General features: G+C 34.5%; 1 protein-coding gene across 1 annotated transcript in view; it reads left to right on the forward strand.

Moving 5' to 3' along the window:
• Positions 1–2241, forward strand: part of PPM1B (protein phosphatase, Mg2+/Mn2+ dependent 1B) — an 86911-nt gene extending 84670 nt beyond the window's left edge. Inside the window, exon 6 of the mRNA XM_082643137.1 lies at positions 488–2241. Coding sequence (XP_082499263.1) covers positions 488–517 — 30 coding nt within the window. The 3' untranslated portion in view covers positions 518–2241. The remainder of the gene's footprint in view (positions 1–487) is intronic.
• The last annotated feature ends 10972 nt before the right edge of the window (positions 2242–13213 follow it).

Here is a 13213-nt window from a genome sequence, read left to right on the forward strand (position 1 = left end):
ACATATGAATTTGGCTTTTGTTAAAATGAATTTTTAAAATACAGATGACTCAGTCACATGGGAATATTTTTAAAAACAATTATTTTGTGTATGTAGAACATTTTAACTTATCTTTTTCATGTTTTATATTTATCATGTGTCTAAAGTTGCTTAAGGTACCATAAATTGAAACTTTGGAACCTTCGGATGTAGCTGATGTTTTGATCTATTTTTCCAATGCCAGAATATTTTAAAGTGGTTTGAGAAAGAGGAAGGCATTTGGTGGAAAGGGGAGAAAAAACCCAACCAGTTATCTGTCTATGTTAGATAGATCCATGTGTGTATACACACAATAAACAGTACACACACCTCTATGTAAAAATTACCTTTTCAAACAAAGAAAGGAAGGTAACTTGTTCATCTAATTTTGTTTTCTTTTGAAGTTCAATCCAACCTGGAAGTGGTGTAGGTAAATAATAATAATATTCTTCCTTTTCTCTTCCTGTAGGGTGCTGGAGATCTAGAAGACCCATGGTAGCCTTATAAGCCTTCTAAAATGCTTTTGATTCTGAAAATTGGGGGAAAAAAACTTTTAATCACAATTTTCTTCAGTACAAGGGAAAAAATATTCTTGTGGATTCCCAGCGTTTTGTGATATGAGCAGAAAATCATTAGCATTTCCCATCATTTGTTCATAATTGTGTTTTCTGGTAATTGCCACTTGTAGCATTGCCTGTACTACAGTATTTTTTGCCAACCTCAGGCATACTGGTTACATCTATATTGAACTTTTGACCCTAGAAACCAATGGAGTTATTTCACCACAAATAACGAATATGCCTGAGGTGCATGGGAATATAGTTAGCTGTACTCTGAAGATACATTATGTGTTTTTTTTTTTTCTAAACAAGACACACAACATATAAGCATGTAAGAGTAAAGAATTGTATGAGATGTTCCTTTTTTCAGTTCACCAAGTTGGAAGCCTTTTGCAGCTCTGTGACTTAAAATTTCATTTGAGCAATTTACTATAGGATTTATATTTATTATTAATTGTTATTTAATTTTTTTCCAATTTTACCTGTATTACCAAACTGGGTTCTCCAATAATGTCCAAATTGTAATGTTGCCTGCTTCAAGATAAAGTGTATTTGGCAATAATATTATAAACCTTTACAAATTTTATGCATGTACCTACTACATCCTTCAACTCTCACTAGAAAAATCTCTTGAAACCAAATGGATTAATTTATGGCTATTTATAATTTGCTTTGACATCTCACTGCTGCAAATTTTTTTAAATGAGATTTGCCTTTATAATGTAAATTGTGATTTTTGTTTTACATGTGGGTTTCTATAGTTTTAATTTTTCAGCTTTTAAGATACAACAAGTTTTGTGTAATTTGGTATAATTTTTAATTGTTTACGTTATTTTAAAAGCTCAGAATATCACACTGAAATGACTATAAATACATTTAAAATTATCTATTTTAGATCTAAGGAAATATTACAGAGATATTTTCATGGGTTCAGTAACCTTTCATTTTATAACATTGGGCACGGTACGGAGTGGCTGTCACATAAGGTACTTGAAGATTATTAGTTTAATTCTATTTTTACAATAACCTTGAATCCTTGAATTCTTTTGAGTTTTGCATGTATCCAGTTAATGCTGAACATGAAGAGTGAAATATTTATCTAAAAGAAGCTATTGGGGTAGGAGAAGCAATGAATGTATCCATTTGTACATGGTTTACATGTTGTGGATGCTTTGTAAACATTTTCTATCTGTTTAAATTGTGTTTCAGCAGGATGTAATTGCCCTTGTGTGTAGTTAAAATGAGTCATCATCTGGTCCTGTGTGAAATGGAATTCATGGTATTTTCTGTAACATTTTCCTGAAGCTGTTTCTGGAGAGCCACACATTTGAATACAGCTTTCTTGATCATTTGATTTATTGTGCACCTGATTTTTGGTCTAAAAAGGAATTATTGCCACAACATATTTTATTTATTCTTTAGATTTTAGCCTTGTAAGTTGAAGTGCTTTACATGATAATGTTAAAAGCTGTTTGTCCCTTGACTGGGTTTGGGGGGTTGTTAAAAGCTAGGGAATGAAGAATGCAAAATGGTTTGTTGTTCAAACTGTCCACTCTGATCCAACCCTGTACTGATAGTACCTTTCCAGTATGATATTGTGATGTTTCATACAATGCAGTGAACATAACCAACTTGTTACCTAAATAAAGAATTGATAAAAACAGTGTGACATATTACTATTTCATATGATATTTAAAAATAAAAGTCCAGTTTTGAATGTTATTTTAAACATTTTATATAGTTAGAATATTTATTATGAAAAATTTCATACAAGACCATGTAGGTGAATTATAATTCCAAGGAAGAATTAACCAAACTCTAAAGGACAATACTAAGTAACCCCTTATCCACTCCAAAAACATTTTTTATACTACTTTAAAAAATCTTTTTTAGGGGGTTTGGTGGCCCTGGAAATATAAATAATGGGTGAGTTAGCAAAAGAAAAACCCATATTCAGTACTTATTAATCTGTATTCCCTAGTCTAGCTGTTCTCAACCATTTTGGTATCAGGACCCATTTATATTTCTAAAAATGCAAGATCCCAAAGAACTTTTGCTTTTGTGGGTTATATCTGTTGATACTTATTGTATTAGAAGTTAAAACCAAGATTTTACATTACTTGTTAACATAAATAGCATTGTTTTATGAAAGTAATTATTTTGTAAACAATTTAGTGTGAAAAGTAGCACTGGTTTTCATTTTTGTAAATCCTTTAATGTTGTACTGGATTCTCCTATCTGCTTCTGCATTCAATTTGTTGCAATGTGGCACTGTGTTCGAAGTATATGAAGAAATCTGGCCTCACACAAATATGTATTGAAAGAGAGTATTTTAATAGCTTCAGATAATTGTGGATATTCCTCTTTGATACATTATCAAAACTTCGGAATGGGTAGTTTCTTGAAGGTTAGTTGCAGTGTGAAATCTGAAACTTTATCAGTCAGTTTTGTTCTCTGGTAAATTAAAATCCATTTGATCTATCTTGCAGTGTGAATAGTAGATCTTTGACTTTTGCATGATTTTATAATATCATGCATTGGTCATTTGGAAAATACTGGTTCATTGAATTATGCAGTTCTTTAGAACATTGACATCTTATTATGCTATGTTTATAATGTTAATATAACTGATCTCATCAGAAAAATCTTTTAAGTAATAGAAAGCTGTCAAGCTCACAGTGATGGATACAGATTTTTCAAAATTCTAACTTTGATTTGAAAGGGGAAATTTTATCATTGGCAACAAATATTGTCAGTTGTTTTCCTTAAGTGACAGGGCTTTCTTCATTCATTTCAGAGAAAATGTCTGCTGAACAATCATAGTCTGTGAGTCATTCTTTCAAGTAAAAACAGTTTTCATGAAAAGTGGCTACTAGTTCAGCACACATCTCAAATAATCACATAAGAGGCAGCCATCACACTTCAGCATGCTATATAGCCAGTACTTCTCATTTCATCATATAGGATATTAAAAAGGTGTGTACTCAAGGGTAGAGGTGTAACGAAATTTTTACTGCTAAAGAACATTGTTAACTGAAATTGACTAGTTTGAGGCTACTTTTTTGGTTCATGCTGGGGTGCCTGTAGTTTTGCCCACCATTTCTTTTGCACAGTCAGTGCAAATGTCAGTACTTTGAAAAAGAATAAGTATTAGTATTATTAAGAAAATCGTTTTGATTTCTTGGACCTCCTTGAAAGGTTCTCTGGGACCCCCCGACTTTCAGAGTTGCTGCCTCATCCTTTTGGACAACTTGACAATGTCATTTATTCCAAATATTAGTGTCATAGTAAGTGAATCTTAAGACATACAGATCTGACATAAAATTTATTTGGGGGAGAGAGGTGGTGTTTATATGTTTACTATTACACTGATACTTAGCAAGATAAACAAGGTGGAGGCTTTAATATTGTGGGGTTTTTTTCTCCCAGAAAATTCCTATGATGGGTTTCAACTTGGAAAACTCATGACTTAAGATTGTTTAACAGTAGAGTTTGATTTTTGTATGGCATATATTTGAATTATTTAAACCTTTTAAGAGGTCTTCAATTATTGTAGATTTATGTTATTTCTTTGAGAAGGTCTCACTTCAATATTGAATTTTTAAATTCATATTTTAAATAAAGTCATTTTACCATGACTGAGTTGTCATTTCAGGTGGGCCAGATAAAGACAGGACTTTTTTAATGGTGATTAAGTGGGTCAGGGTTTTATGCTGAATTTTTTTTGTTGTTAGATTTTAAAATTTTCTGAACATTCAACAAGGTTGGAGAAAGTTACCATGGAAGTGTTTTTTTTTTTAAAGCACTCTTTGGGAATTTCCTGGGGGTCCAGTGGTTAGGACTCTGCAGTTCCACTTCAGGGGGCATGGGTTTGATCCCTGGTTAGGGCGGACAAAAAAGAAAAAGCACTCAATTTCTGTTACACATTGCTTGCCCAGTTATGAGGCATGGTAATTATAATATTTACTTAAGATACTTATTACTTGACTTTTTGTGTTTAAGTGTGTTTGGATAGCGAAGAATGACTGCAACTCTCTTTTCTCCCTAAGCCAGCTTTATTCTCAGATGTGTAGGATTCAGTCGGGTCTTGTCTTTTCATGGTCTATTAAGTAATTTATGTTGCTTGAGTTAAACTGAGTTTTTATTCAGCTTCAGTCATTGAAGTTAACCTGAAGATGTCCACTGAATTTCTTTTGCTAGCCAAATCTTATCCTTCTCCTGAATCTAGATTGCATTTTTAAATGACATCTCGTATTTATATTTCTTCTTCCAAATTGCCTTTATTTGTATTTTGAAATTAGTCTGGCTTGATAAGGGAAAGCATTTGATAAAGATTTTAGGACACATTCTGTTTTGGGTAGCTAAATAGTATTATTGAAAAAATACCATGTGATTTTCACGTTAAAACAATACACTGCATAAAATCTGTAAGATAGTCAAAAGCTAATGTAATCATTAAGACTAGAATTTAAGTTATTTCAAAGCAATCCTGAGAGTTACTTTTGCAAATAAATTATTAGGTGCACATTATAACAATTTGCATTGTCTTTTTGTTTTTGGTTTTTTTTGGCCACACCATGTGGTTTACGAGATCTCAGTTCCCTGACCAGGGATTGAACCTGGGCCCACGGCAGTAAAAGCACCAAGTCCTAACCACTGGACTGCCAGGGAATTCCCATGCATTGTCATTTTTTTATGCTCAATTACTGTGTAAGATTTTTTTTTTCTATTCAACTTCGGGGATTATTCTGTAAACCTTAATGAAAATGCTAAGCAAGTGTTTATTTTTGCCCATTGTTCTGGTGACTTATGTATGTTACATTGTAATTGGAAGTAAAACAGTGTAGCTACTAATACAGAGTAAGTTGCTTTTCAGGAAGCATCACTACTGATTCTCGCTTCTTGCTGGCTTTCCTGGCAATGGTATCTTCTCTCCCTTATTTTCTTTTTTTAAATTAATTAATTAATTTTTGGCTGTGTCGGGCCTACGTTGTTACGCATGGGCTTTCTCTAGTTGCAGTGAGCGGGAGCTACTCTTCGTTGTGGTGCGCAGGCTTCTCATTGCAGTGGCTTGTTGCAGAGCACGGGCTCTAGGCACGCGGGCTCTAGAGTACAGGCTCAGTAGTTGTGGCATACGGGCTTAGTTGCTCCGTGGCATGTGGGATCTTCCCGGACCAGGGCTCGAACCCGTGTTCCCTGCATTGGCAGGCGGATTCTTACCCACTGCACCACCAGGGAAGTCCTCTCCCTTATTTTCTGTTTGTTTTATTCTATTTGGCAAACATTTCTGTTAACTATGTACATTGTTTCCCACTCAGACATAACTGGTAACTGTGCTCTTCTAATTCAGGAGTGAGGGGGTGCATGATCTTGGTGTTAAGAGATTAGTTATTTCTTTTATGTCTTAGTATCCACAGCTCCAGTGGAGCACAAAAGAACCATAACTTATTATACATGGGTAGAAGAATCAAAGGTTTGGGATTTTTTCCCGCCTTGACTAAAATCCCTACTCTATAATATTGGCAATATTCATCTTTAGTGATTATACATCAAATGTATTCTTACTCTTCCCATATAATATCCACCTGCAATTAAAATACTTGGGCATGTATATGAGGTGAAGAACACCAGTGCAATCCAAGAATTATTCAAATATATGTGTCTGATAGCTTCCTTCCCTTTCCTGGGTTGTTTATGCTTATTTTCACCTGTGCACTCATTATGAAGAGGTGGTTTTGCTTCATTTCTAAGTCTTGGAAGACATGAAGTACAATTTATTTTGACAGTGTTCCACAGTAACATGATTTAAAAGACCATGAAGTTTATTTTCATGAGGTTTTGCCTATGAATAAGCATCTTATAAGTAAATTGATATAGTATAAAGCTTGTAGATATTTATATTTAATATTTGTTATTAAAGCTAGTCTTAGAGGGACTTCCCTGGTGACGCAGTGGTTGAGAATCCGCCTGCCAATGCAGGGGACACGGGTTTGAGCCCTGGTCCGGGAAGATCCCACATGCCGCAGGGCAACTAAGCCCATAAGCAACAGCTACGGAGCCTGCGCTCTACAGCCTGTGAGCCACAACTGCTGAGCCCACCGAAGCTTGCGCACCTAGAGCCCATGCTCTGCAACGAAGAGTAGCCCCCACTCGCTGCAACTAGAGAAAGCCCATGCGCATCAGCGAAGACCCAACGCAGCCAAAATTAAATTTATTTATTAAAAAAAATTAGTCTTAGATAAGACTGGTTATAATTATTGTAGCACTTTGATGCTATTGAAATATACTCCTGAATAGAAAGTCAGTGGATTTGTTATAGTTTCTTTTGGAATCTACAAAGCTTTTCATGAAGAGTTCACATTTTTAAATTATGTATAGTCAAAAATAAGCTAATAGTCTTGAGAATTTTCATGTAGTTTAATCTCTCCCTAAAATGCTATGATTACTAGTAGAAGTTCTAGGGTACCGGTTCTCCAGAGTGGTTCTGCTTTTTTTCTGTTATTTGTTGGGATTCCCTCTAAGATTTCATTTGAATAAAGGTTCTTTGAAATGTTTGAAAATCCGTAGACTCAGAGAGTGTATACGTGACTTGGGCAAAGGAAACAAGACATTACTCTTTTACAAGAAAGGAAACTCGATAAGAACAGTGTTTGAGCTGTGAACAATATTTACAGGCTTTGATTTGGTGATCTACCTAAGTATTGTTATTTAACTATATTTATAAAGGTGGGGGAGGAGGTGTTGGGTTGGAGCAAGAGTCAGCTACACAGCCACATACCACATTTGGTTAGCTTTGATTTTTCAGGGAGTATTTTGGGGGAGGAAAGGGTGTTATTCCCAGCGTCAGATTTGAATTTATCTGCTCACATTAGTACCTCTACATCCCACTCTTCCATAAAACAAGCTAATGGTTCAGAAAATAAACTGGTGTAGTATTCCTTTGTGTGACCACACCACAATGTATTTATCCATTCCCGCATTGAGAGAGATTTAGATTATTTGCAACTTTTTAATATTTAAAAAACGAATGCAGTGGGCATCCTGGCATATGTCCCTTGAGCACGTGTACTAGTGTTTCTCTAGTATTTGCCTGGAAATCAAATTACTGGGATATAGAGTATGCATGTCTTCAAGTTAATATTGCAAATGCATTATACCAAAGGTGTACTAACATGCTTTCACTAGAAATGTATGAAGATTTCTGTTCCTCTCTCCCTCCCTATCCTCAGTAACACTCAGCAAATATTGTTAGGCTTTAAATTTGCCAGTCAGTTGAATGTGAAATAATACCTAATCTGCATTTACAAGTACATGTGAGGCAGACATCTTTTCCTGTATGTGTTGGCCATTTGAGTTTCCTCTGAATTGAATGCACATGGCTTTTACCCATTTTTCTTTGGGGTTGTTTTTTTCTCATTTATTTGTAGTTTTTTTTGTGTAGTGAGGATACTAGTTCTTTGTTACATGTTTTGCAAAACCCAGTCTTTATTCTTTTACTTTGTGTATGAAGTTTTTTGTTATTTATCCATCTTTTTCTTAATGGTTTGTGTTATTAAGAAGTCGTTGTCATCTCAGGTTCTGTATTCTCTGTTTTCTTTCAGGAATTTTAAAGTCTTCTTCCCACCTCCCAAGCACATATATTTAGATTTTTATTTCATCCTGAACTTACTGTTGTATATGGTATGAAATAAAGAATCCTTTCTTTTTGTTTTGCAAACAGGTTAATTGTGCCAATACCATGCCAGCCCTGTCCAATACCAATTTCCCATATGTATATGATCCATTTCTAGTTTCTAAGTTCAGTTCTATTGTCTTTTTGTCTAATGCTATGCAAATATGATACCATTTTAATTATTGTAGCCTCATAAATGCTGATACCTGGCAGGCATGCATTGTCTTCATCTTATATAAACCTAGTTACTTTTAATAAAAATGCAATCAATAATCTACATTCTCTAATTCTTAGTAGCCTGCATCCGTTTTGGGGATCTAATACTGAAAACTGTTCACCTTACCTATGAAAATTACTTTGTGTGTTCCTGTTGCATATTTACATTTTATTTATTTTTGGCTGCATTGGGTCTTCATTGCTGCGCACGGGCTTTCTCTAGTTGTGAGCGGGGCCTTACTCTTCGTTGCGGTGCGTGGGCTTCTCATTGTGGTGGCTTCTCTTGTGGCGCACAGGCTCTAGGCACATGGGCTTCGGTAGTTGTGGCCCTCGGGCTCAGTAGTTGTGGCGCACAGGCTTAGTTGCTCCATGGCATGCAGGATCTTCCCAGACCAGGGATTGAACCCACATCCCCTGCATTGGCAGGTGGATTCTTAACCACTGCACCACCGGGGAAATCCTGTATATTTACATTTTAAACTGTAGCATGGTATCAAATCCATCACTCTGACCACCTTCCTTCCCCTATAAGGTTGGACCAGTAAGAGTGCCCTGGCATGCTCTGTTGGAGCTTAAGGCAAAAGGAAAATTAAGTAATAATTGTTGCTTTAAATTTTTTGATATTTCGTGCGTCATGGTTTTTGCATTCATTTTGATTCTTTTAACTGTTGGCATTAAAATATTTATCTTGATTACCGAAATTAGGCACCCCTTATATTTTGTCTCCAAGGCAAGTGCCTCACTTGTATCACCTTAGCCCCAACTGATAAATATGTTAATTCTTGGGCCTTTGAAGTGACTGTCTCTAGACAGTTTTCCTGTTTAAAGGCAGACATTACCACAGAGGAATAACTCTCCCTACTAGTCCTCTTTAGCATAGATCAATTTTTTTTCCTGCGGCACTTAGAGAAATGGGGGAAAGGCTGGTATAAGAAGAGAATCCTGTGCTCTAGAAGTGGCTAGTTGCTACTGACTTTGCTTCCTTAGGCAGTGAGCCATCTTTTTATAGTTTGAAAACATAATGCTGAGGGAAATAGCAAGTTCCAAAAGGATGTCATTTATGGAAAAGCTTAAATCTCCAAAATATATTGCTAAGTGAACTTTTAAAAAAAATATTTTAGTATCTTTGAAATTGAGAAGTGTCTTAAGTCAATGGCATCTTACAATTGCCATTGGCTAGGCAGCTGTCATGGCATAGTTGCACCAACTTGTCATAACTGTTCATATTTTAATTTCATAATTAGGTTTTGTCAAAGTCTAAGTCTTAAAAACCTCTGTTACAATAAGTATAAAATAATCCTAAGTGTTATTAAAGAGTTGTTTCATGGTTTAATTGGCAGCATTTTTTCTTAGTTATACATAAAGGAATGGTGCGTAAAATAATGAAATCTTAAAGTTGATGGAGTATGATACATAATTTATAGACACAATATGTATAAAATGCATGGGAAAAATACACATTAATTTAGGACAGTAGTTACTTCAGTAGCATTGGGAAGTGTGAGAGTTTTATTTTCTCCTCCCTCAAAAATAAAGTCATAAAAATGTTAACATCTGTTAAATCTGAGTAGTAAGTAAGGGTGTCTTACATTCTTTTATGTAATTTTCTGTATGTTTGAATTTTTAATCAAACTTTGAATTAAAAAATAAAATACAGAAACTAAATGAATTCAGTTGTTCTGGTTTGCCTTCCAGGAAGCAGACACTAATTTATAATCCCAAAAATATACAACATAATGCTCATGTTTTCTGCTTTCTTGCCAGTATTGCACATTGCCAATCTTGTGGGTGAAATATTGTTATTTGTGATTTTCTTGATTTAATTCTCAATTATTTGATTACTAGTGTGATTGAATTTTTTCTATTTTTTTTGGTAATTGTATGTCTTACAAAGCTTGTTCACATAAGTTGCTTATTTCTGTTAACACACTGATCATTTTTTATTGATTTGTGAGAGCTCTTTATGTATTTAGGAAATTAGCCATTATTGTTACATATGTCACAAATTATTTTCCTGAGTTCACCAGTTGCCTTTCAATACTGTTTGTTTGTTTGTGTGTTTGTTTGTTTAAATAAGGATGTTGAGGCATGGATGGGACCAAACAAAACACATCTAACTGATACTGAAACCTCCTAATTCCTGAAAAGCTACAAGCTCAATGACAGGATTTTTCCCCAGAAAATCTTATATCATGCTGCTCTGTGTCTGTGCGTTTTCTTACACAATAACTTTTTGTTTCTATGCCAGCTTTTCCTATAGGCAGAATAAAGGCTTTCTAATCACTGCGATTGGAGAGTCACTAGAGAGAGCTAAGATGCTGTCATCTGAAGAGTACTGGATAGTTCAACTTGGTCAAAAATAATTATCTTTTATTCTCCATATGCTGTTTTAAGAATAGAGTGGGGTGTATTTTTTGTTTTACTTTTTTTAAAAAAATTGAAGGAAAGTTTACATGAAGTAAACTGCAAAGATCTTAGGTGTTCAATTTAATGAGTTTTGAGAAGTGTCTCTTGATTTTTACATTCAACAGTTTTAGAATTTTATCATTTTCTTTAACAGTTTGAACCTTCAGTTGTATACTTAGACAGCCTTTTCACATTCTGAGTAAGTATTTACATATATTTTCTTTTACGATTTTGACCTTTTTATTGTAAATATATAATACAAATAGAACTTACTTGGAGTATTACTATAGTGCAAAAATCTAATGTAATATTTTCTATTATTCCCTCAGTAGCTAATACATAAGCCAGTCTTGTTTGCTTGTTTGTTTTCCCATTGTCTTTTTTTTAGTTTTTACAGGTTTTTTTATTGAGGTATGATTGACATATAACATTATATTTCAGTTGTACAACATAACAATTCAATATTTGTATATATTGCAAAATGATCACCAAAATAACTCTAGTTAACATCTGTCTGCATATATAGTTACAATTTTTTCTAACGATAAGGACTTTTAAAATTTACTCTTTGCAACTTTCAAATAGGCAATACAGTATTATTAACTATAATCACCCTCCTGTACATTACATCCTCATGACTTTTTTTTTAACATCATTATTGGAGTATAATTGCTTTACAATGGTGTGTTAGTTTCTGCTGTATAACAAAGTGAATCAGCTATACATATACATATATCCCCATATCTCCTCCCTCTTGCATCTCCCTCCCACCCTCCCTATCCCATCCCTCTAGGTGGACACAAAGCACCGAGCTGATCTCCCTGTGCTGTGTGGCTGCTTACCACTAGCTGTTTTACATTTGGTAGTGTATATATGTCCATGCCACTCTCTCACTTCATCCCAGCTTACCCTTCCCCCTCCCCATGTCCTCAAGTCCATTCTCTACATCTGTGTCTTTATTCCTGTCCTTCCCCTAAGTTCTTCAGAACCTTTTTTTTTTTTTTAGATTCCACATATATGTGTTAGCATACGGTATTTGTTTTTCTGTTTCTGACTTCCTTCACTATGTATGACAGTCTCTAGGTCCATCCACCTCACTACAAATAACTCAATTTCGTTTCTTTTTATGGATGAGTACTATTCCATTGTATATATGTGACACATCTTCTTTATCCATTCATCTGTCTATGGACACTTAGGTTGCTTCCATGTCCTGGCTATTGTAAATAGAGCTGCAATGAACATTGTGGTACATGGCTGTGTTTGAATTATGGTTTTCTCAGGGTATATGCCCAGTAGTGGGATTGCTGGGTCATGTGGTAGTTCTATTTTTAGTTTCTTAAGGAACCTCCATACTGTTCTCCATAGTGTCTGTATCAATTTACATTCCCAACAACAGTGCAAGAGGGTTCCCTTTTCTCCACACCTTCTCCAGCATTTATTGTTTGTAGATTTTTTGATGATGGCCATAAGCCAGTCTTTTTTGTTTTACTTATTTGAAAGTGCCCTTTTACTATATATTCTTGTATATACTTGTATTTTTATGGACATTCTGTCTCATTATTTTGTACTGTGTATCAGTATGTCATCTTAATTATCATAGTTTTATTTTACATTTTATCTGGTAGGGAGAGTGCTCCCTTATTAATCTACTTAAACAAAAATTGAATGTTTATTCTTCCAGATGAACTTTTGAATAATTTGGCCAAGATTTCCCTGCCAAATAAAAATCCTGTTAATTTTGAGTTGTTATATGGGTAGATTAATTTGGGGGTCTTTAGCACAGATGAGTTCCATTCCAGAAAAATGCTACATCTTTCTATTTATACAAGTGTTTTTCAATGCCCCCAGTAAAGTTTTATCATTTTCTCCATATATTCTACACATTTCTTAAGTTAATTCCTTATCTTATATTTCTTATTGTGTTATGAATGAACTATTTTGATTCCCATATATATATATTTATTTTTTTAACATTTTTATTGGAGTATAATTGCTTTACAATGGGGTGTTAGTTTCTGCTGTACAACAAAGTGAATCAGCTATACATATACATACATCCCCAAATTTCCTCTTGCGTCTCCCTCCCACCCTCCCTGTCCCACCCCTCTAGGTGGACACACAGAACCAAGCTGATCTCCCTGTGCTATGCAGCTGCTTCCCACTAGCTAGCTATTTTACATTTGGTAGTGTATATATGTCCATGCCACTGTCATACAGAGTGAAGTAAGTCAGAAAGAGAGAAACAAATACCGTATGCTGACAGATATATATGGAATCTAAAAAAATTAAAGGTTCTTCCAATATATTTTTAATTCATACCTTCTTAGTAGACAACTGA

Source organism: Mesoplodon mirus (genome assembly GCF_964341445.2).
Source record: "Mesoplodon mirus genome assembly, chromosome: 14".
In the NCBI taxonomy this organism is placed as follows: Eukaryota; Metazoa; Chordata; class Mammalia; order Artiodactyla; family Ziphiidae; genus Mesoplodon; species Mesoplodon mirus.